This window comes from Mus caroli, unplaced genomic scaffold (genome assembly GCF_978045245.1).
Source record: "Mus caroli unplaced genomic scaffold, Mus_caroli_1 scaffold_6, whole genome shotgun sequence".
In the NCBI taxonomy this organism is placed as follows: Eukaryota; Metazoa; Chordata; class Mammalia; order Rodentia; family Muridae; genus Mus; species Mus caroli.
The window spans coordinates 69,176,670-69,202,463 of NW_028227261.1; the positions used below are offsets into that span (position 1 = coordinate 69,176,670).

The window sequence follows — 25,794 nt, forward strand, 5'->3', positions numbered from 1 at the left end:
ATACTTGCTGCATAGCAAAAATTACTCTATAGAGTAGGCAAAACAGGGGCAGGTACAACACACAGTGCCAAAAAGAGTTCCTATTTCTCTCCTTACAAGAGAAGTTTGCCCAGCTCTGGTGTGGAGCAGGTGCCTAGGTGATCAGTGTAGAGTGATCACTCCAGGCAGGGACAAAGACCTCTAGGATTTAGTTTGAGGTCAGGAGAGGGTATTTAGGGAAAAGAAAGCTCAAGGCAATAGCAAAGACCAGGGGAGTATTTGGACAGAAATGGAGTTATTGTATAAGACAATAATAAGGGTGGGGAGAGGGGATACATACAGTGTTAGATTTTTAACAGCAAAGAAATTGTGTGCTGAGTTAGACTATTCTAAAAGATGACATATTCCATTTTTTCCACTCTAAGCATGTAGTAAGGAATGGGGAGGTGACTTTGGAAATCCACTCGACACTGAGAATAATTTCTTTAAAAGTACTGATGCTTAGCTCCGCCCCCAGAGAGTCTAGCTTAATTGGTCTTTGTTGAAATAGTTTTAAATTTCCCAGGTGGTTCGATTATCCATTTGGGCCCCTCTTACCAGAGGGAGGAAACGGTCAGGCACGTGCCTGCTGAAGCTTCAGGCCAGGTAGGCTAGCAGGTGCCCAACACATGTGAGTCAAATTAACTCAGGAATATTGGCTTGTACCGGAGCCAGCTTGATAAGCCTCTGGTTTACTAGAGTTAGCTGTACAGCATGCAGTTGGCCACATGGCTTCTAATAAAAGAAATCACTTCTGCCTGCCTTTGCCTAGTCCTGGACAAGCTCACGATGCTCAGTGCAATATTGAGTCAGTTTATAAATTGGACATTTAAAGACTTTTTTTTTCTCTGTTGTTTTAATGTGACCATTTACAAGGCCTTACAAAATTTGCCCTCTGCCTTCTTGCCTATCTGGTCGGCTCTCCAGCCCCCATTTCTTCTCTCTGTGACTCCACTCCAGCCACCGTGGACTCTTTGTTGTTCTTGGAGCGCACGAGTCACATTCCCCCATGCTGGGGATGTACTTGGCATTTCTTCCAGCAGACATGAGCCATGCTCAGTAGCTTACTGCACATCGATGCTCACAGATCATAGTTTTAAGAGCTCCTCTGGTTGTAGAGGCAACCTCCTTCCCACATTCTGAACTGTTCCCTGATGGTCCTGTCTACTTTTTGGTGTTTACACACTAACACTGTGAACTCCATCTGTAGACTCCAGCTCTGGGTTTTGTATGTTTCATGCATGGTGGACTTGGATTGCCCACCGGTGTGACATTCTTTATTGGAATGGCCCAGTTCTAACTTAGTGCCAGAGAAAGCAATGTTCACCGTTTAGGATGAGATTGTGGATCACCACTGCTCTAAACAGAAGTCTTGGGCCAGTTGAGCTTTGCAGTTGTCTGCAGAGATATGAATGTCCAGAAACTGTGCAAGTGTGGACAGGTGGTTAGTGTGGAAACACAACTGTGTGAGCATGGTCTGTGAGCCTTGGTCCTGGTGCCTGATGGGCTCTGAGATGCAGAGAGGATGCTAGTGCTGCTGTGAGGCTGTAGTCTGAGCTGGGTGTGTGCTGGAGCCCTGCAGGGGAGAAGGGCCAGGAACACTGAGGATAGACTAGTCATGGGCTTTCCCTGCTCTTTGCAAAATCATTGGGCATGGGAAAATGGCTCCTGTGGGGATGGGCCACGTGCCTCTAGCAGGGATGCTTGTAAGGTCTATGGAGTTGAGCTTGTTCACTGACAAAGGAGAGAGTGTTCTAAGAGCAGCAGTTCTCAACTTGTGGGTTGCAAACACTTTTTGTGAACGACCCTTTTATAGGGGTCATCTAAAACCATTGGAAAACATAGATATTTATATTATGATTCATAACAGTAGCAACATTACAGTTATGAAGTAGCAATGAAAATAGTTTTATGATTGGGTCACCACAACATGAGGAACTATATTAAAGGGTCACAGCATTAGAAGGTTGAGAACGTGTGTGTGTGTGTGTGTAAGCTAGATGCATGTAGATGCATTTCTCAGAACCTATCTTATTTTCTGAGACAGAGTTTCGGTGAACCTGGAGCTCACTAGTCTGGCCACACTAGGTAGTCAGCAAGCCTCAAGGATCCATTTCCCCCAACCCCCACAGACACATGCCAGCACACCTTGCTTTTTATATGGATGCTGGATGGCCAAATTCAGGTCCTCATGGTGGCAGAACGACACTTTACTGCCTGAGCCAACTTCACAACCACACACAGGCATCTGTGTATTTTGTTGCTGGAGTCATCTGGGGGAAAATCCAGGGCCAATAAAACAGGGTTTTCCTCTTGGGTTGGGTTTTTTTTTGTTTGTTTGTTTGTTTTGTTTTTGTTTTTCAAGACAGGGTTTCTCTTTATAGCTCTGGCTGTCCTGGAGCTCACTTTGTAGACCGGGCTGGCCTCGAACTCAGAAACCCGCCTGCCTCTGCCTCCCGAGTGCTGGGATTAAAGGCGTGCGCAACCACGCCCGGCTGGTAGGATGTTCTAAGTCTTTCAGGGTCTTACATCTTAGGAAGGATGCCTCAGTGATAGGGCACAATGACAGTGGAAAGACTGTGACTTTGAAGCAGGATTTGTGATTCCCATTATAGACCTCAGCATTGCAGTTAATAATGTGTTGCAAATGCTTTCTGCATGGGGCCAGAAGAAGGATGCCTTAGGCGCAGGGGCCACAGGGCCTCTCAGTCGTGAGTACTCAACTCTATTCTGTGGCATGGATGCTACTGAGGACAACTCGCAGGCTGGTGAATGGATGTAACTTATAACAATATAGTTCTGTTCACAAAATGAATAGCTTTTAGAACTCTGCAATGAACCCCCATCAAATAGGTTTAAGACTTTGGGTGTCTTCTAGATTTCTTAAATATAAGTTTAATGCATAGCAGAACAAGCATATGAAGGAGAACCATACCAAGGTCTCAGTGTTCCACTTTTCAGAGACATAGTTAAGGGAATGAAATGATGGCCACAGTACAAAATATCTGAAAACCATGCATCTAACTTTCAAATTATATAAAGATTTTTGAAGATTCAATTCTAAGTGAAGAAACCTCTGAGTTTAAAAGATTGATAAAACATCTGAGCTGGTATTTCACCAGAGGAATTGGGGTGTAATTAGGGAAAGCTGCTCAACACTGCTGGTTATCAGAAAAATATAAATGTGAACCATACCAAGATCACTACTGTCCTCCTAAAACCTAGACAGCAAGGAGATCAAGCTTTGCTGGGGACTTGGAGGATCTAGAATGTCACAAAGTGCTGATGTGAGTATGAAGTAATGGGCCACTGTGAAGAGCAGTGTGGCCATTTATTAAAGTCCTACCCACACACCTGCCATGTCATATAGCCTGTCTCCCCTAGGCATTTAGTGAGGAGAAGTGAAAGCATATGTCCATTCAAAGACTAACGCATGAATTTTTATGCCAGCTGCATTTTTAATAACTAAAAGCTGAAGTAACCATTCTGTTTCTCAATCGGTGGGTGACTAAGCAGACTATAATATATCCATACACAGAGTGCTAGGCAGTGAAGGGAGATGTGCTCTAGTGACAAAGGTGGTAGCATAGATGAGGCTAAATGATGTGATAATGAAGAAGTCCTAGCTGTCAAGAAGGGGGTAAGCAGGATCGGATGAAGGAAGTGTGTGTGTGTGTGTGTGTGTGTGTGTGTGTGTGTGTGTATGTAACTCCCCAAATAAAAAATATTCATAAAAGAAGTCAAATCCCCAATGGCATTGTTCCCTTTATGTAACACTGCACAGTGAGATTGCCTACTCTGATAGAGAGCAGATTAATCAGTGGTTAGGTGAGGTGGGAGAGAGCAAGGTTCCGAGGAGTGATTGTGAAGGGGTGGAAGGAAAAGAGATCAAGCCAGGAAGGCACCCAACAAACAAAACCAAAGGTGTGGAAGGAAACCTTGGAAATGCTGTATGCTCAGTCTGTTTGCCATACATAGGAGCAAATTTCCAATTTAGATTATGTGTGATTTGTTTCATGTCGATTATCAAATGGTTAAACATGCATAAATATATGTCCTATAAATCAATAAAAAGGATAACTGTCATAAATGAACAGATGACACTAATGAGCAATTCCTAAATGAAATTAGGAGACTGGAAAATTTATTAAATTGCAAAAGGAATAAAAATAAGGATGTACTTATAAATAGTGTTTCTTGTACCTTATGGCATTGTGCACTACAATTACAGTGATGAATGTAAAACCTTGTGATTATAACCTATGGAGATAACACTTTGGAGACATGGGACCTCTTATTCAGTTCTCATGGGTGTACAAGAGGAATACAACTTAGTTGGGGGAAAATTAGATAATGCATAGTAAGACCCCAAACAGTATGAGGACTTGACACAATAAGTCTGCCATTAGGAATTGATCCCAAGTAAACAGGGGTCACATGAAGACAGAAAAAAGTCATTATGCTTATTTTTTAAAATAGTGAAAAGACTGCAGAGACCACAAAAATCCAACAGAGAATTGATTAAGACAGAATTCTCTGTCAAGGAAGCCATGAGAAGTGAAATTATAGAAAAGTTTTAGAGACATAGATATTTGTTGGCTATCACTAAGTGATAAAATCCTTAAAGCCAGTGTTCAGCACATAGTTAACTTTAGGTAAAATATATAAAGGATTCACACTGATGTTTAAGGTATTTGCACTCATACCTCAGGGTTGAATCATTAGATAATATTTCTTTTTCTTTCAAAATTTGATTTCTACTTGTTATACAATAGAGATATATTGCTATGATAATTACAACTCCAATTAAAGTTATTTAAGAAAAATAACTTTACCCTATAAATGAATACTATTGTCCCTGGTGATTCTTCCAAAAACATTGTATTCAAAGTTATAAGAAGGTTTAGATACCCTGAAGAGGTCTGAGATGTTTCTGCTCTGAAAATGGAGACTGTGGGGCCCTGAGTTAGGGCTGGACCAAAGGTGGTAGTGCCACATCATGGGACTGGCTCTTCCTTCTAGAGAAGCTGGTATACTCTTGAGCCTCCTGCAGAAAGGACAACTATCACAAAGTTCCAAAAAAGTGATGCTTGTGTTGCTCAGGACAATGGATTAGGTAGGCTGTACCCTCTCTCTGTACAGAAGAATTCAGTGGGCATTTCCTACTAAGAGACTTAGTCCTAATTTTCTATGTTACACTCACGGAAAGTGAGGCCTAAGGAGCAGACTCAAGTGCTATGCCATCAGCTGCAGCTGTGGCTTGAAGGGGACTCAATGCCAATATGCCATCTAACTAAAACAACAGTCTATTTCTGGAAATAGATTCACTCACCCCCTGGAATCTCAACACTCAAGTCTCAGCAAATAAGAGCTAGCTCTGAGATATGGCTTTTAAGACTCTGATTCTCCCTAATCCCCTTCCTTTAATGAAAGAGGAGAACCACAACCCAGGAACCACTGCTCCCGTGCCTCAAAACCATGTGGTACCACAGTGCATAATTAGATTACAGGCAGTTAGCCCCAGACACCAAGAAATACTTGAGCCTAACCACTTGCTGGCTCCATCAGTGCTGACAAATGGCTTTCATCTATGAAATCAAGTGGATCAGGCATGGATAGTAATGAATTCCAAGTTAGTACCTGTCCTGAGTGACAGAAGATACACATTTCCATCTTGGTTTAGAATAAGATTGATCATTCAGCGTGCTAGATGGATTGTCCTGAGTATTTCTTTTACTACATCATCCTCTTGTAAAGAAAAGCTAAGTGCTGAGCAGACAGCTCAGTGGCCAGTTCTCTTACAAAAGATCTGAGTTTGAGTCTCAGCATCCATGTCTGGTGAATTACAACTTCCTATATTTCCAGTTCTAAGGCATCTGACTGCACACACGCACGCACACACGAATGCACACACACACACAATACAAAAGTTAAAAATCTCTAATTATTCATCTTAGCATTTTTTTTTATAGTGCACTTGCTTTTCCCACAGTCCAGAATTCAAGATGTTCCTCGATTTGATGCTCTTTACTGTTTTAATGTCTTAGGAACTCAGTGTGAAACTGCCCTGCTGGCCTGTTTCTTATAACCGAGGGCCCAGCCAGAGGACCAGCTAGAGGTGGAGACCTGTCCAACTGGGAGCACATGAGTGAACTAATTTGGATAAGCAGGAGAAGCTCAAGGTGGGCGGAGGGCACCAGAGTTGTTGATGTGAACTCTGGCTGAGCCTTGCTAGTCTTGATTCCAGTCTAGCTGCCCATCGTCAGGCTCAAAGCAAAGGTATTGCACAGTTAGTTCTAGAAGGATCCCTGACAAATATTCTGCACAGTTCATCTCAGGATCCATGGCATATTTTTCATTTCTTTTTTCTAGTCATCAATGTCCATTTCTCCCACATTCTGCCTATCTGAATGCTACTCATACATTTTCCTAGCATCATGGAGGCTCTGGCCTGTGGAACCCCAGTTTTCAGAGACCTGACATTTGACACAATTTCCTAACTCTGATTTATCTCCACAGTTGCGCACAGAGCTCCCTTAGGTCTACAGTGCTGGGGCAGCGCTGACTTTGGTCCTGGCCGTTACACCCAGAGACTTTATGAACACTGGCTCACTGTCTCCTTCAAATGGAGCAGTCTGGAATATTAAGGTGTTTTAACTGTTAGATTTAAATACCAGTCTAAGGTAACAAAGCATCATAAACTAGCAATGGAATGCAGCAGCAAGCACAATAAATCCTTATTGCCCATGGCTAAAATGAGACAAAAATATTATTTCAGAATAAGGGAGAAAGAAATTACAGCTATCATAGAAAGGTATGAGTCCCCAAACCTTTCCTGCTTGTGGAATGGTACCTGAGTGACCCAAAAGATTCATTCAGCTTGAAGATTAGCAACTGCTATGACCTTTGTTAGTTACTGGGCTCTAACTAACAGGATAACAAGGAGTCTAAAACAAAGATGTGTAAGATGTCCATACTTAATTTGGAGTAGGCTTCTCATTGGTAAGCCAAGGAACTGACATTTGAAGCTTGCATGGCTTCTGATCAGTAGGATATGGGAAAATATAATGCCAAGTTCTTCATGTAATAGTGAGCAGAAGAGGGCCACTTTTTGATTTGATGGATGTCTTACCTTTACCTAGACCAGAAGAGAGAAGACAGCTGTGTTCCCATCTGCTGAAAGATATAAGGGCTCTCCACTAATTTCAGACAATAATGGAAATTGAAATTGAAGGAAAATCTTTGTCTTCTAACTGTAAATCCACTGAAGCTCTTGGCCACTCAGATAAGTAATTAATTGCCAGCGTGACTGGTAAAACTTAGGGGTGGGAGACTAGAGGAGCTTTAAATTTTGAGTCAAGAGAATAATTCTATCTACTGTTATCACATTCAGGCGCACATAGTGTAAAGAATTTCCCCATTTTCGTGGTCTTAAAAAAAGCCATTAAAAAGTTTGGTTTTTCTCTCTAACCAGTATAAATCCTGGGGTCATAGCACAATCAAATGAAAGACATACAGATTTCCCATACATTCCCTGTTCTCTTATCTGCACACTCTGTCTTTCCCATGATTCCAGAGTGAGCAGCTCAGAGCTCAGATGTAAGCCAAAGACTTTGCTATTCTGGATACCAGTAGTTGTGTAGGCATTAGCTTGGTCCTCAGTGTTCCATGGCAGGGAGGTTTTGCCATGGGAACTCTATCTAGGTTGGCTATAGACTCTCTAGAGGGAGTGATAGCCTAGACAGAATTTCTGGCTTCTGGCCTGCAAGCACTATAGCCTTGCCCTTAAAAGCTGATTCTTGCTGTTTCAGAGTAAGAGGTTAGAGGGCTCATGGTGGGGAGGAGACACAGAAAGGGTTGTTCATTGCTACACGTTTCTCAGAGTTCAGTGAGTACCCCTGAAGGAGAGGGTCTGGACCATGGCATCAGCCCAAGAGGGGCCATATTGGAATCCAGACAAACCATAGAGCCCAGACTGAGAGCCGCACTCACCTCGTGTGGAAAGTCAGCCAAGTTTCCACTGGTGAGTCTGGATTCTGTAGGCAATTTAGTGATTTCCTGTTGGCCACCCCCCACTGCTGCCTCCCTCCCACCTGCAGGCAGTCACCCATCCATAAATCCTGTCCAGCCCTGGATTGTTGCCCAATGTTTCAGAGGGTTGGACTCACCAAGGAGAGCGGAATTCCCAGGATCCAGGACCAGCTGTGTTCCCAGAGGGGACATAAGCACCGAAGGAAGGTTCGGTCCAGTGGCTAAGAGCAAGGCCCTGATGTCTTCCAACTGTGTGGGGACTTGAGGGGGATCTGGGAGAAGACAGATGGTGAATCAGGAGAATAGAGCATATATGCTATGTTCAGGCCAAGAGAGGATAGGCATACACCCCTGTGTGCGTATCACTGGCATTGCAGCAATGAACGTGCAACCTCATTTTTCGTATAAGGAAGGTGTACCTATGAAGGTGAGGTTCGAGCTTAATATTTGATGCCTGAAATAACAAGGTCTGTAATAAGAACCAGGCCTGTGAATCTCAGGAGTTCTCACTTTATATTGCTTTAAAGCACACCACCACTGGGCCTTTCTAACAATGTAGATAAATTGAAACATGTTACAAAGATGGTATTTTTTTTAAAGGAAAATTTTAGCATTTACTATATGCCAAGTTGTGAGATAAATAGTTTTAACCTTTTTTTTTTTTTTACTTAACTCATAATATCTTTAGGAATGAGGCAATTTGTAACTGTCCCCACAGATAGAATACTATCCAAGAATTTATTTAAAAGGATTTCTACAAGAACCCTTTTCAGTGAGAGACAATCGAGTTGTGATGTTGATTGGCTCAGTGATCTAATTCTTATGGCTAAGCAGGCCAAGCATATAAAAAGGGCACAAAAATGTTTCTATGGGATGCCATGGAAAATACTCCAAGGAGTCAGGGCTGAAGTCTTCAGTGGTAGATTTGGACAGGGCCTTACCAGGTGCGTGGTATTTTGTTAGCATGTATATAAATAAGTGTTGATGATGTCTACTTCTGGAACATTTTTGTCTTTATGGCTTTGCCAAAGACCATCACAGAGAGGACACAATGGTGAATTGTGAATCATATATCTACATATGAAAAAGAGATCATTCAACCCTTTTTATAGGGAAAATGTGCACTTAGAAATCCACATTTTGAACTTTGGCTGTGCCATTGTACTTAGGCAGACACACATCCTACTGGGCCTTAGCTGCTTCATTATAAACATCTTTTTGAGTAAACAGCCATCGTCAAAGTGCCTTTAATCCTCTTCTCCTCCATTACTTATTTATTAAAAGCAAAAAGGGAGGGCTAGTTTTGTCTAGGAAATAATCTATTTTCCTTGGACCAAATGTCAGCCTCTGCTTTTGTTCCTACAGCTTCTATGGCAATTCTTTGTGTGTATGTGTGTTCCTATTCTATCTTCCCAGTGGAAATGTAAATTCTTCAGGGGCAGATTCCCCTTCGTTTTCCCCCTAAAACTGTATGTGAGTCTACATAAGGTAACACAGACGTGTCCACTGGCTACATGGATGGATGAGAACCAATGCCACACCCTTCCATGTTGAGCTTTCAGACTAGGAGTTAAGTCACAGGACTTGATATGAAATTTTATTTTGACACACAGGATTTCCCCTTTAAGAATTAAGCCATATTACCACTGATAAAAAAAGAAATACCTTCATATTGATTTGTTAACTACACTAAGACTTTTAATAAAGAAAAGCCCATCAAAGCATCTGAACAGAGACCGTCTTCCTCCAGGAGGTTTGATTTTAATGGGGAAGGCATCACGCTCATCCACTGTATTCATGATCATACTCTATTTGGAACGCAGGAAGAATTGGCTCAGAGAAAATACTTCATTGCTAATGCCACAGTGGTGCTCCTAAGTGCCTTCCCATCTTTGCTATCAGAGATGACAAGGAAGAGTCATCTTTACTGGGAGAAAAATCCTACCAGAGCGCACAATCACTGAGTATGACTGCAGAATACCAGCTCAGCTGATGAAACCCGGCAGAAAACAAATGACATCCTTCTATCCTCTGAGCCAATTTTCGGTGGCTTTTTATGAAGTCTGGAGGTTTCTGCAGCCACCAGTGGAATGAAATGCAACTGGACCCTTGGCTTCTGAGTGATCAGGAGTGAGGTTATGTCATCAGTGGTAGGTGTGAAAATCCAAGTGTAAGTACACAGTATGTTGATGTATACATGCATGGATGTCATTATTGTTTCTCACATTTTGCATCCTCCCCTTAGAAAGAAAGCTCTCTCTTGGCGAGAGAGTCAGGATATGGGCTCTAAATATTCCACTACTTCTAAAGGGTAAGGGCCCCCCCAGAAGCTTCTGTTCAATGTCACCTCCCCCCGCACCCAATTTAGTGGGAAAGAAACAGAAGGTGGGCAAAGCAGGCTATAGCTTGCAAGATAGCCAAACTCTGTCCTAGGGAAACATCATGGTGGCCAGTGGCCAGGGGCCATTCTTACTAGTAAATGATTATTTTACACAAGGACCTGTGACAGACTTTATAATAAGGAGTTCATATGCTTGGGACATGCATGCAAACATTTTATGCAGACTACCTGGAAATAGATGAGAAAAGTTTAACATATATGACACTTTTTTAAATCCATGTTTCTCATTTGCTCTTCAAAGAAAAGCCTAGCATGGGAATTAAAAAAATTTTTTTTTCTTCTGCCAGCTCCAATTGATGACCCTAGTAGGATGGGAAATCCTCAGTTGTCAGGTGTCCCATAGCGAACAGCATCTAAGATTTAACAGGGTGATTAACTCATCCAGTGCCACAAAGGATAAGTAACAAGAGGTGGAGCCAGGTCTTACACACAGCTTCAGCTGGCTCCATACTCTATTTATGTTGGAAGCACTGACTGCAGGATGAATGGATAAAGGGACACTGCCTCTATTTTATGGTCTGAATTCAGTAAGGGAAAAGGGAGGCAGAGGGTTGGTCAGTCACCGCCATGGTCCAAACGAGAGTGTGACTTTAAGAAGCTTTTTACCTAGAATCAGGAGCTGTGTGCTCTCTGTCTGTTCTCCGTGTAGATTGGCTGCCCTGCAGGAATACAGGCCTTGATCCGAGAAGGACACATCTGTGAGCAGCAAGGAGCCCTCGTGCAGGTGGTGGGAGGAGCCCTCGTGCAGGTGGTGGGAGGAGCCCTCGTGCAGGTGGTGGGAGGAGCCCAATTTGCTTTTATTTCTGAACCAGGTGACTTCAGCTTCAGGTACACCTAGAGAGACAAAAATAGGCTCATCAGACAAATGTTCAGGTGAATCCAGGACATTTAGAGGCTCTGGCCAGCCCAGCCCACCCTGCAGGAAGCATCTGCCTGGGCGTCTTCTAACGTACTTCAGCCAAACCAAACATCACCTTGGACTTCTCACTGTCTCTGGAGCTTTGGCTTTTTGAGACTTCTAGAGATGAGGCAGGAAAGGGTAGGTCAGTTAGCTGGGGAGGAAACAGTGGCAGTTGGTAAAGGGCACTGGCCAAATTACAAGGATGTTCAACTTCTTCGGAGAAAACCTCATAAAGCAGAAAGCCTAAATGTATATACTTCATAAAAAATGAAGATCCTACAACTGAGTGAGACAAACAGAATGCTGAGAGCAAGGGAAACAGTTTTCCCCAGGAAAGACCGCCAAACTGCTATGCGATACCAACTAGGCAGCCCAGAAGACATATACATACAAGTGACATTGTACAGACAGAGCAGGCTATACTTATGGAGGTCTTTAATTTGAGAGAGAGAGTAGCAGGGTGGGGGAAGGTGGGAGAGGTTCATGGGAAGGACTGGAGAGAGGACAGGAAAGGGGAAGTTACGAAATTATAGTTTTATTGAAAAAATAAAACAGAAAACCAAGCAGTATTAGTTGATGTTAACCAGCAGGAGGATGAGCGGGTCCTTTGAGGAGTGGAATGAACACAGGGCGGCTGTGACACACTGAGAGAAACAGAGGCTGGGTCTTTGGCACTGCCAGCTCTTGACCTGGAAAAGGCCAGTTGTGGCATCTTTTTGATCATATACTTATTGCTTCTATAGGTGTTATGTTAAGAATAAAGCCAAAAGACATAAAACATCAAAATCCATTCTTGACCTAGACAAATGACAGCTGCTAGGAAGCATGCTTCTATTTTTCAAGCTGCCATGGCTTCAATAAAAAAAAAAAAAGATTATGTGTGTGCATGCTCATCTGTGTGTGGGGATAAGCACGTGAATGCAGGTATCTACAGAGGGAGGCCAGAGGCATCAATTCCACTGGAACTTGGGTAACAGGTGGCTGTGACCTTCCTGGCTGTGAGGGCTCTGGAAACCTAACTCATATCCTCTGTGAGAATAGCAGACACTCTTAACCATGGAGCCATCTTTCCAGTCTCTCTCATTTGGATTTTGTGTCCTCACAAGTCCCATGTCTCCCCAGGCACAATCTTCTGGTTGGCAGAACTTCTAGGAAGTGGGCCTAAGTAGATTGTCTGTGGGAGGAACACCTTTGAGGACAGGGATCCCAGAACCCTCTTTACTCTTTTGCCTCCTGGCCCTGAGGTGTATAGTTTTCCTCTTCTACACACCTATCTGGTGATCTGTTATGTAACTACTGAGTCAAAGTAACAAGCCAGTTGATAACTGACTGATGCCTCCAAAACTGTGAGCCAACAGGAACTTTTCTCTTTATGAGTTGGTATCTTGGATGTGTTGTTACAGTGTCAGAAGGGTGACCCAGACAAAGGCTATCTTCTCAAAACAAGAGAACACAAAGTGGTGACCTCAGAAGCAGGAGAGAAAATGGCCCAAAGGATAGGCCTCTGCCCTTCCACCATCTATTCTTATATTTTGTCTGTGAGCATCAGAGAGACTGTGTATAGTCACGTGATGGGTGCTCATCCTTGGCAGCCAGATTCTGTACTCGTGGAACAACCTGGGCTCCCTGGGAAGTTTCCCTGAAGTTGACAGGTAAGCAGTTTACAGACTGTGACAAGAGCTCCTAGGTGGCCTTTTGAAGAGGCTCCACAGAGTACAGGCTCTGCAGGAGCTGAAGGACTGAAGGTTTGGAGGGCTGACTCCACTCCTAGGCTTCTAGGCAGCAGAAGCTTCATCTCTTTTACCACCCAGCCCGGTTTGCCCACAGAATTCTGCAGCAAGCATGCAAGTAATGTTTAGAATGTCAAATACTGGAAACTGGGGCCAACGCCAAGAAAAGCCAAAGACCTAGACTTTTAGTCTAGTGATTTCCCAGAGCTGGGGCTATATTTTGTCCCCAGACAATGTAGTACTGTCCCAAATAGACAAACAGGGTCTCCTAGGGGTCCTGACCTCCCCGAGGAGTTACCTGTGCCCCTACTATTTGCCTTAATTGCTCAGGAAGAGTAGGTTTCATAGGAGGAAACTCCAATTTTGATATCGAAGCCCTGTCACCCCAGGAAGAGACACACAGTGATTCATCTCGATGATACAAGGCCTGACTCCACCAAAGAGAGGCTGCCGGTATCTCCAGACACACCTTGAGAAAAGATGCAGGTGAGAGGCAGAAGAGCCAAGTTTCCATTGTAGCACCACTAGGGAGAGCAAGCACATCATGATATCTCCCAAGCCAGCTAGGCTTTTGAACCCTGAGCTCAAATATTTACATTAAAATTTTTTGTTGTTGTTGTTATTGAAAAGTCCCTGTCAAGGAGTTGAAGAAAAAAAAATCTAGTTATTTTTCTCTCAAAATCACAGTGGAAAGTGGGTTCTTATAAATTATTACTGAGGGTTCTTTCCTACTGCAGTGAATTACTTCCATATAGCACTTAGTTGGGGTATCTTTCTTTTGGTCTCCAATGGGAGCAAAAGGCTGTTTTTGAGAACAGCAAGAGTGGCAAGGGAATCAGATGACAGGAACCTTTTGTTTGATGCAGAGGGAGCACTGCTTAGGTAAACAGGAGTGAGCACCCCTATGACTGCCTGGTTGGGACCTGGAGCTTATGTTCCTAGAGGCCACAGTTACAGCCCTGTATATATATACAGACACTTCTGTGGTATGATGCTGTCAGCCAAGGGATGCAGAGGAGAGAACAGATGTATGGCAGGGTGAGGAGGGGACAGAGGGAAAGAGAAAGAAGCCAGGGGTCAGAGTACTCACAGGGCTATTTATTACTTCTCCAGTAACTGATTGAAAATTTTCCTGTTTCCTGTATTATTCCTTGCCTTGTGACCCATAAAGTCAAGCTTCTCAATGAGGGCAAGATTGGGTCTACCCTGGACGGGATATTTCTCTGGAGAGATCAGATTAGGTTTCATGGGAGAAATGGAAATGTTTAGGATAGCAATGGGAAGGGGTTTACAGTACTCTTTACAGTACTTTACAATACTCTCAAGGAGAAGAAATACGGAAACCCTTCTCTGGTCTGTTCAGTAGCAAACGCTCCTTGGGCTCACCCTGGAAGAGACGTGCATTGTGAGCTTAGCAATGGGTTATTGCTGTTGCCACAGTTTAGGGATTTCTCATTTAGAGATTTGGGACTGTGGACCTCAGGGCAGAAAATGACACTATAGAGATATCTGGAATGATGACCAGCCCTTCCCTGACTGGCTTTGACACTGTGAATAAAGAACATGGAATGAAGCAAATAAGCAAGGCACCTGAGACCTAGTCCCCTCTCTCTCTTAGGGGGTGGATACTATGCTTTAGAGACTCTCATTAGGCCCTACATGTGCCAACACATAGTTGGAAGGGCACCAGCCATACTTGCCTAATCCCGATGTTCAGAATACCTCGACACCAGGAGTGTAATGAGCTGGGCAGAAATAGCACACTGACATCATTAAAAATAATACTAACTAAGCATTTACTATAAGCCAAACATTACAGAGATGTAAACACTTATTTTCCATAATGATCTCAATAGGCCATGTCCTAATATCAATTCTATTATATACAGGAGAAAAAAAATGGGCCTCGGACTAGGAAATCTAGAGCCAGCTCTGCGGGTAAAGCGCTTGTGCAGCCTAAGAACTAGATGGGGATCCCTAAGACTCAAGTCAATGACAGGGTGTGTGTGGCAGCCTGTGTATATTTCCAGAGCTTAGGAAGTGGAGGCAGGATCTCCAGAGCAATCTGTCTAGCTGGTCTAGTCAAATGACTGGGCTCCAAGCTTAGGGAGAGACTCCATCTCAATGTATAATGGCAAGGGAATGATTGAGGGATATGCCCAGCATCAAACTATGGCCTCCTAATATAAATCTACACATGGATACACACATACACATACTGCATAAACATATACATTCAAAAGAAAAAAAATGCCTATAGTCACTGGAACCTGCAGCTTGTTGCTGGGCTAGTCACTAACCTAGCAATCTCAGAGTGGAGATCCATACGGAGACACCTTCAATGTCAGGAACTCCTTTCTCAACAAAGACACTTCACAGCCTCTTGTCCTGCTAGACTGTCTCTTTAGAGGACACCTGATGTGCCTTGCTGCAATTTCTAGTTACCTGTTTCTCCCTTCCAGAGCTGAGGACCAAACCCAGGGCTTTTGGTTTGCTAGGCAAGTACTCTACCCCTGAGCTAAATCCCCAACCCCTTGCTCTGATTTCTAAGCTATTAGATCTTTAACTATGATCATATCTTTTTTTTTTTTTTTTTTTTTTTTTTTTTTGTGGCCATGGCAGCACCAAAGCTGTTGTGAGGGATGAGGCCTCTAGAAGCTACAAGAGCTAGCTATCTGTTGTTGGAAAGTTCCATCATGTTTTAGAAACTCTCCCCTTCATCTGTTATAACATGCCAGCACACTCTACATAGAGTGTTGCCTGAGAAATGGCAGAAAACACACTCTGCAGCAAAGCACAGTCTGGAACTTTACTGGTGTCCACCAATCACTTGTCCAGGCTCCATGCCGAACTCCTGGGTACTCTTTGTGTCTACAAAGGGGGTGCAAACTAACCTGAGTCTGCTTCATCCCCCTGTGGCATTTCTTAACAGCACCATAGTGTTCTCCCTTGGAAGGACCAATAAATGGGTCTAGTCAGAATGGCTGGTAACGGGACCCAATTACAAGGATTAGTGCCTTTAATCTCCGCTGAGCTGCCAGGAAGTGTGATGCTATAATATCCCTTTCTTCTTTAATATCCCAGACAGGATATTCTTGCTAACTGGACCATTTGTTATACTTGGAGGGCTGCTTGTACCATGGCAGCTTGTCAGCACCTTGAAGTGGGGTGTCTAAAGGTGTACTTTTACATGATATGTTCTTGAAGTTTCTTTGTGTGTGTGTGTGTGTGTGTGTGTGTAGTGGGGGTGGTGCTGGGCTTGGTACAAGAAAAGACAATGGATACAGTGATTCAAATATCAGCTTTGGCGACTAGTCTAAGGAACCATGGCGGCCTTGACAAGAGGCGTTCAGCTTTCTTTTCCGATTCTTCCTCAGGAACTGTGGCAGACACTGGTGTCCATCCCCCAAACCTTTTTGTTCTTTTTCACAAGTACTACTGGAGGATAGGTCCCAGTATTTCTCCTAGCTGTAAGTGGCCGTGGCCTGAGGTGAGAAGCATTAAGTGGCTCCTTTGTTGTGGCCCTCGAGAGTTCTCCCAGTTCTCCCTCAGTCTCTTTCCCTTTTTGGTTCACGGGGGTGGGGGTGGGGGTGGGGGGAGATCCCAGGGAGACCTTAGAAATTCAATAGAATGAAGGCCCCTGCACCCTATGACCCTGAGTGATTTAGTGAGGGCAGATGCAGTCCAGCTGAGCACTGAATTCTTAAGAAAGCCCCGATAATCTATTGTATCTGAAGCCTTATGCACTGGGGGATTTAATGTAGGATTTAATGTACACTAGACTCTAACCTCCCCTAATGATGCATTCCTACTTGGCTCCTGAACCGCTCACGTCTGTACCACCAGTCCTATTGCACCATCAAAGACCTTCAGAAGCATTCCTTGCTCTTAGGATAAAAATCTAAACTGTAGCGTGATCTATGAGCACTTGGAAGATCTGGTCCCTGCTTGCTTCTTTACTTCCCAGCCTCATGTGCCTTCTTTATCTCCACCATTGCCAGCCACAGTTCGTAGACCAGCCAGATCTCACACACCGGCCCCAGTTCACTTTGCCAGATGCAGCATGCTCTTTCTGCCACAGGCCATTTGCACGCAGTTTCCGCCACTGATCTTTGATCGTTTCCTTAGTTTTCTGAACTCTCACCACAGAGAGAATGATCATAAGAATGAGAGAGTAGATTGGATCCCTTTAAAAGAAAAACAGCCCCATCTTACTCTCCGACTAATGTTCTCTGTGCCGAAGGGTCGGGGGAGTGTGTGGGGCTGCGTTTTACAAGTGGAGAGCACATGTGTGGGAAACCCTCTTTAATGAGAAACTGCTAATGGCTCAAACATGTGAGGATGTCGGGCAGTCTAGGTGAAGTATGAGATGTTCTTTAAATAGACTTTTATATATCCTTTAGAATTAGGCTCACGACAGACACATGTTAATTAGGGAGCGGATAGGAAAGGGGAGGGCTGCAGCGATGAGGGAACTATGTTAGAATGCGCACTGTGAGGAGGTTGGAGAGGGGGAACCGTGAGCACAGCCTCATCTTCTTCTGTATTTCCTGAAGAGGGTCAAAACTACCCTGCTATTCTAGAATAAGGTTATAATGACTATCCCATAGATGGTGCTGTATTTCTGTGTGTTTCTGATCCTCTCTTTTCTCTAGATGGTGGGCTTCCTGGTTAACTTTACCATCTGTGTGTCCTTGCATTAGGAGACCTCTGATCTCAACTTGACTTGGTATTCAATAGGATACAGTCAATGAGTTAAGCAAGCGAACATGACAGCCAGCCTTCCTTTAAGCAGCCTTAATGGAGTCAATCCCCCCTCCCCCTTTTATAGATCGATGTTACGAGGGCTTAGTGAATCTTATCCAGCCAGGCAGAAGGCCGCTATGTCCTAGTTACAGACATGGTGGAGATGATGCGGAGTATGAAAGGGACAGAGGAGCATTAAGGTAGCTGGATGAAAGCAGTTCCTGAGCCATGTCCACCTTTAGCAGCGTTGTCAGAATGCTGGCTAGAGACTCAGTGAGGATCGTTTGCCTGCACATTCAGTTAATTACATCAAAACTGGGATTTCCCTCAACTGCTTTGGATAAATATATGATTCATCAACAGGCACAGTTTTATTTAGGATTAATGCACATGGTTCTGTGGGAAGAAAACAAAACAAAGATCCGTAATGTTGGTTCAGCTAGACCGGCTGGTCACTGGGCTCCTGTAGTCAAACGCAGAGGTTAAGGTTTAGTGACCCTGCTTTCTCAACAACTAAGGTGGAGGATGATAAAAAAAAAAGATGCCAGCTTTTGGCAGCCTTCCACATATGCATATTCTCCCCCACAACAAAACTGCAACGCACACCCAACTATAACCTCACAGTTAGGCAATGGCCATCAAGTGAACGTCTGTATGTGGTCCAGGCGACCGGGTCTTGGTTGCCACTACTGTGGGTCAAAACATTGTTTTTACGTCCTGGGTTCTCCATTTTCTTCCCGTCTTGGCATCTGGCTTTCACAATTTCTTTCAAATGTTTAATTCAGTGGTTCTCAGCCTGGCTAATGCTGTGTCCCCTTCATACAGCCGTGGTGATACCAATCATAAAATTATTTCATTGCTACTTCATAACTGTAATTTTGCTACTGTTATAAACAGTAATGAAAAGATCTGATATGCAGATGGTTTTAGGTGACCCTACGAAAGGGTCTCTTGACTCCCAAAGGGGTAGTAACCCACAGGTTGGGAACGATTGGTCTAATTCCTTGTTTCGCTGTCTATTTCTCTGCTGGTCTCTTCTCCTCGCAACCCCAGTGCTCAGTAGGCGCACACAGGATCTGTCTTCTCTCTGAGGCCTATGCTCACAGTGACCAGGTTGAGGAGTCCCTGTCTACACAAAGACCAGTCAGTGCCTGTGTGGAGGGAATCCCTGCCAAGGCTTCCTACCAATCTTGGGGCACGGGCATGAACGGTGTTAGTTCTAGAAGGTTCTCCGCATGATTTCTCTACATACTGCAAGTTAGGTATGTGGTGTTTTAAAGACCCATGCACGAGACAGAATATAGAATATTTATCTACTTGGGTCTGGGTTATCTGGTTCAATATATTTTTTTCTAGCTTCATCCACTTACCTGAAAATTGTATACTTTTATTTTTCTTTACAGCTGTATAGAATCTTATTGTGTCTATGTGCCACATTTTGCTATTCATCAGCTGAAGGGGATGCAGGCTTGCTTCCTTTTCTGATTATTGTGAACAAAGCAGCAGTGAGGCGCTTGGGTAATTATCTCTGCAGTAAGACAACAGAGTTCTTGTATATGCCCGGAGTGGTAGCTAGGTAGTAGTAGACCTCAGTGTTTTCTGAGGAAGCTCCGAGCTGACTCCCATAGTGGCTGCGCAAGTTTAAGTTGCACCAACCGTGAACAAAGGTCCCTTTTTTCCTGGAACCTTCAACCTCCATTTGTCATCATTTACTTTCTTGATGATTGACATTCTGACTGGGATGAAGTGAAATCTCAGAGTAGTTCTAATTTGATGAACAATGAACTCTGATGTGGAGTACCTCAAAAATGTTTATTAGACACCTGTACATCTTTGGAGAACTCTCTGTTAAGAACTATTGTCCATGCTTCGACCAAGTTTGTTTTCTTAATGTTTTAGGTTTTATGAGCTCTTTGTATGATCTAGTATTAATCTTCTAGGGGAGACAGAGCTGGTTAACATTTCCTCCCATCCTGTGTCTGCCTCTTCACTTGATGGATGGTTTGCTTTGCTGTACAGAGCTTTTTGGTTTCATGACATCCCATTTCTCAGTTGTTGGTCTTATTTCCTGTGTAACTGGCCAAGTCCTTCTGTCTGCTGAAGTGTACTCTTTATTTTCAACTCTCTCAGTGTTAGGGCATCAAGCCTTATGTTGAGGTCCTTGAGCTATCTGGAGTTGAGTTTTATGCAGGTTGAGAGGAAAGGATCTAGTTTTCTTCTTCCCCATGTTGATAGCCAATTTCCCTAGCACCATTTGTTGAGGATGCTATCTTTCTCCTCTGCATTTTTGAGCTCTTTTTCAATAATCAGATGTCTGTAGGGGTGTGGGCTTATATCTGGACCCTCAATCTATTCTACTGATCAGTGTATTTCTTTTTGTGCTGGCACCACACTATTTTTTTATTACTATGGCTCTTCAGTATAACTTGAAATCAGGGATGGTGATACTGCTAGCAATATTTTTTTGTTGTTGTTCAATATGTTTTTGACTACCTTTGGTCTTTATGCCTTCCTATAGATTTTAAGGTTTTGTTTTTGCTCTTTCTGTAAAGAATGGTCCTAGAATTTTGGTTGGGATTTTTTGATTTGAATTTGTAGATTGTTTTTGGCAGATGGCTGTTTTTATAACATTAATTCTTCTGATATGAATGTGGGTCATCCTAGTGTCTCCCTCAATTCTGTCCTTCCTTCTTTCCTTCCTTCAGAAGCCTTCCTTTCCCTTTCCTTTCTCTTCTTTTCCTTTCCCCTCCCTTCTCCCCCTTCTCTCTTTCTTTTTCTTTCTATGTGTGCACATGTGTGAGGGTATACATACTTAGTGCCTTCAGCGGAGGGCACCAGGTGTTTTCTACTGCTCTTTTCCTTATTTCTTGAGAGCCTGTCTCTTACTGTAGCTGAAGCTTACCACTCTGGATAGGTATGCTGGATGGTGAGTTGTTAGAACTCTCCTGTCTCAATCTCAGTACATGGTATGTATAGCTATGCCTGGCTTTTACTTAGGTGTTGGAGATTCAAACTCAAGTCCTCTTGTTTGCATATCAAGAATTTTTCTTACCCACTGAGCCATCTCCCCAACTCTGAAGCAGCATGGCTTTGCTTTTGTCTGGGCCTCTTGGTCATTCATCCAAGGTCACCTATGGTCCATCTGCCATCCACCTTGTAAAGTTTTAGGCCCTCCACATTCAGACTTAAGCTCATGCTATTCCCTGGACAGTGCCAGCTTGCCAGCCTTCAGGAACACTTCCACACTCCTCCTATTTCTACTTGTAACACACTTGCCCCAGTCCTTACATGCTCACATTCTCTTAATATGGAAAATTAAGATGAAAACAAAACGAAGAAGTCCAGATTGTCACTCAGCTGCAATCCTAGCACTTAGAAGGCTGTTGTAGAAAAGCCATGGATTTAAAGCCTGAACTACACAGTGAGTTCTAAGCCAGCCTTACTCTGTAACACAGCTGCTTTAACAAACAAACACAAACACCACTGCAACAACACACCACTGCAACAACACACCACTGCACGAACACAAGTGAATGCTGATTAGCTTGACGTAATCATTCTTTGCTCTATCACACTGTACCTCACAAATGTACACAACTATGATTTGTCTAATATGAATAACTAAAAACCCTAGAGCCTCCTTTAGTCTACCAGGCTTAGGCAGAATTAACCTGCCTGCTTTAACTTTCCAATGCACCCCCACTTTCTGAATGAGGAATGTGCTTCAGTGCTGGAGTCCTTGAGTGGATTTGTATCTACTTTACATTTGTATCCCCCAGCCTCTCCCAAAGCTCCATCAATATCGGAAACAGATGAACACATGAACAAGTTTCTCACCTGCCACTTGGCAGTTAATTGTCACATTCACTCCTCGGACGGTTCTGACGGTGCCACCGATATCCACTGTGACTGTAGGCTTCTCTGTGTTGAGCACAGTCATTCGGGATGTCTTCACTAGTGGCTTTCCTGGAGATGAGAAAGAAAGTGATCTCTCATCAACAACATCGTAGACCAGGGTCCCGAAACACCAGGAGATCAACAGAAAACACGTGTTCTGCTCGAGTATACCCCACCATGTTTTGCCTGGAGGAGAAAGTGAAACCTGTTACCTGTCTACTCACATGCCTACCGTAGACTTCACAGGAAAAGAACAAGGCTGAAGAGTTTGAAGATAATAACATGGTGCTCAATGAGGATAACACATGCGTTCTAATCATTAAATACAAAAGGCAATCTTGAAGAGCTTAATTTGTATTTTGGCACTGTTCTCGATTCATGTGCAGCTGTAAGAAGTAACCCTGAGCAGCCTGTATCCAGTTTTCCCATGATGCAACCATGGCAGCACAATTTCATGGTCTCAATGTGGACATCCACGTGGCTAAGCCACAGACCTTCTGCCCTTATAAGCACTCCTCATGACATCTATAACTCTGGCCCCCCCAAATGCATTGACAACCATTAGCATGCCTTTCATTTCCTCGATTTCATTATCTGAAGTATCTGTGCTGACGTTAACCTCCTCTCTCTAGCTTTCCAAGAGTTGGGAACCTCTCATGTTTGGCTCCCTGCCAGCTCTCAGAATTCTCTAGAGATTCTTCCAGCTTTTATATCTTATTATGGTTGCATTTTTTAATGGCATGGTCCTTTTTATTGCAGAGTAGTATTCTATGACATAGGGAAAAAAACCCCACAGTTTGCTTAGCTGTTCAGCTGCTGTAGGATATCTGGGTTCTTTCCAGATTCTGATAAAGCTGTCATAAACACTCTGGTACAGGTAGCTGTGGGGACATTTGTCTTCGTTTCTTTGGCATAAATGTGGAGGAATGCAGTTTAACTGTCACATGGCAACTCCCCCTCCCTTCTTCTTTATTTCTTTCACCAGATAGTTGCACAGTGACATCTTATTTTGGTTCAAGTTGCCTCTCCCTAATGGCTGATGCTGTCAACTATCTCTCACCTTCGTATTTACCACATGCACATTTTTGGGTGAAATGTCTATTCACTCAATTTGAGCATTTGGAAATTATTAGCCAGAAGTTAGGTAAGTAGGAGTATTAAAACAGAAAAAAAAAAACCAAACAGCTGTAGGTTTGTATTTCGTTTCAATGCTTGAGCTATCTGCTGTATAACACCATGTATTCAAACCGCTGCTAATCAGATCTAGCAAAGGAATTGTCCCCTAAGCATCTGTGTTGAAGCAGGCTTGGTCTTTAATATTTAGTGCCCTTTTCATCAGGAGAAGAGGGAGCAGAAGCCTTTCGAACTAATTCTTTCTTTTCCTCTTTTATAACCGAGGGCAAAGATTTCTTTCTGAAGTAAGGATTACCATTACCATGTCCCTGTGGGTGGATATTTGAAAGGTGACTGAGCAATGGCATCTTTCCTGACTTCCTGTGACAGTTTTGTTGCATTGTAGAAAGGGTCAGAATGTGCGGATGCTGTCACCTACGGTAACACGGCACAGCCACAGCCAGCTCCCTGACCCTGGTTGGTATGTAAATTCCTTTGGATGCTTCACATCTTTCCTGGGGCTTGGAGTGTGCGCTGAGGTGTGGTACAGGACCACTGGTCCTCCGTGGTAGCTTTCTCACCCATGTGCCTTTTCCTCTAATTTCTAGGGATAAAGACTTTGCCTAGATTTGTTTTTCTTCTCCCATTATTTGCTGTTCTCTCCTCTTGGTCCAGATTAATACAACTGTCACGTTCAAGAATCTTTGTCAGCCAAAAATCAAATAACTGGTCTGAAAATTTGCCATTTCTTTGAGTCTTATAGATGGCATCTATTTCTACTTGTGGCCTCATTAAATATTCAGTTATACTGTCACATAGTCATCACCCACAGTAATATATCCCATCTCACAGGAGGCCAACCATCTCCACATCCATTTCTCCTCTTTCTAAAGCAGCAGTTCTCAACCTTCCTAAGGCTTTAACGCAGTTCCTCCTGTTGTGGTGACCCCAACCATAAAATTATTTTCATTGCTACTTTACTTTATAAGTGTAATTTTGCTATTATTACAAATCATAATGTAAATATTTTTGGAGATAGAGGCTTGCCAAATGGGTGGAAGTGGGAAAATGGAGACTTAAAAGGGCATAATCTGGTCTCCAGGGAGCTTAGAATCAAGTAGACAAATAATAACTATAACACAATTGGACTGGGCAAGTTCCCTTTAAAGAGTTTGGATAAAGGCAAAGAGAAGTGCAGAAAGTGGATTTGATGGGAACATCATTTACCATCAGGGAAAGACTCTCAGCGAGGCAGGTATCTAAGAGACACTCTGGATCCAGGCATCACTTCTCTGAAGGGGATATGACCCCACAGCTGAGATGAAGTGATTTCCCCTGCAGCTGGAATACACTCCTCTGCAGAAGCAATAGGCACCAGCTGGAAGCTGCAGGGCCAACCACCATCTTTTATCTGAGTATTTGTAACTGGATTATTTCAGCATTGACTCTCTTCCTGTTTAAACATTAAAATCTCACAATGCATATCACAAAGTGATATCCTGACTCTCACGATGGGCTTATCAGTAGGGTTTCTGGCAGCAAGCATTGGCAGGCACCAGGGCCTCCAGACTTTCTGGATTTGCAGCAAAGTTACCAACAGGGGCTTGTCATATGGGATGAGGTTGACTGATCTCCTTCCAGACCTCATCACCATATTCCCAGTGATAGGCTACCAAGGCTTCAAGCAGCCAAATAGCACAAATCTGGGCGGCATGGCTTCCATCTTCACGTGAACCTGGATGTTCTTGTCCAGAAGCAGAGCTGACTCTAGCAACTTACACTGCAGTGAGGGTGGATGTGTCATCTCCAGGCATAATCAAGTACGTTGGTGGGGCATTTCCCCACTTCCAGAGTGACACATCTATGGCTGTCTTCTTTCATCCAAAACCTGCAGCCACTACCTCTTTTGCTATAGAATCTTAAGAGGTCTTTGTAGTCTAGATACAGAACTTTGCCAGACACACAGTCTGTAGATGCTTGCCCAGTTTGAAGCTTTCCATTTAGCCTTAACAGGGCCTTTCACAGACCTACGTGTAAGTTTGATAGCATCCAATTTATCATTTTTGTATGGGTTATGCTTTTTATATCAAGTCTAGGAACTACTTACATAGATCTATAGTCTAAAGATAACTTCCTATGTTTTCCTTTTCCTAAAAGTTTTATGGTTTAAGTTTTATATTCAGCTTAGTGATACATTGAGTTAATTTTTATATTCATGGATTATTCTATTGTTCTCAAGCTTTAATTTTAATATCAGGAAACCAATTATTTTATTGGTTTTTGAAATTTGGAGTTCATGGTTGGTGATTTTTTAAAATAAATTAGTATCATTTTTTAAAAATTAAACTATTGGCATTCCATTTCTGATAAAAAAAATGTACTGAGTGAAAACAGCTATTTAATAAATCCTGGTTGGTGTCACCCATCCATGAATTAGTATGGTACTCAGCTAAGGTCCTTGTTTGTAGCCTATGGCTACTTAGCTGTTCTGCTGCCCTTCCTTGGCAGCCTGTCTTTTCCGTCTTTATTGGCTTCCTCATCATTGTCAAGACGAACTGAGCATGTTTGTGAAGATCTGCTTCTGGGATTTCTGTTCTGTGTTTCACCTTTCTCCTGTCAATAACACACAGCCTAAGTTACTGTGACTGTACACTCACAGTCTGGCAAGCTGGTGCTTCCTGCCTCACTCCCCTTTGCTGCTCACTCTTCTCTATCTTTTAACACTCATTTCAAACACACTTACGGAGTCCTGCTGAGATATTGATAGGAAATATATCTATGAGTCATATATATCAACTACAGAAAAACCAACCTCCCAGTTGTGTTGTGCACTTCAGTCTGTGGGAGACCATATGCCCATTGATCTTTACAAGTGCTTTGGAGAGTTCAGATGCAAATCTTGATGCGTTCTGTTGGATTTTTTACCTAGTTATCTCTTTTCAGGGATGACTGTGTTT

The 25,794-nt window shown here is 43.2% G+C and overlaps 1 protein-coding gene across 2 annotated transcripts in view; it reads right to left on the reverse strand.

Annotated features, from left to right (window-relative positions):
* Adamtsl1 (ADAMTS like 1) overlaps positions 1-25,794 on the reverse strand; it is a 367,312-nt gene that overhangs the window by 31,699 nt on the left and 309,819 nt on the right. For both annotated transcript variants that reach the window (XM_021160015.3, XM_029476026.2), the window contains 3 exons: positions 21,665-21,793; positions 11,057-11,284; positions 8,187-8,321 (listed from right to left, as the gene is read on the reverse strand). In XM_021160015.3, coding sequence (XP_021015674.2) covers positions 8,187-8,321; positions 11,057-11,284; positions 21,665-21,793 — 492 coding nt within the window. The remainder of the gene's footprint in view (positions 1-8,186; positions 8,322-11,056; positions 11,285-21,664; positions 21,794-25,794) is intronic.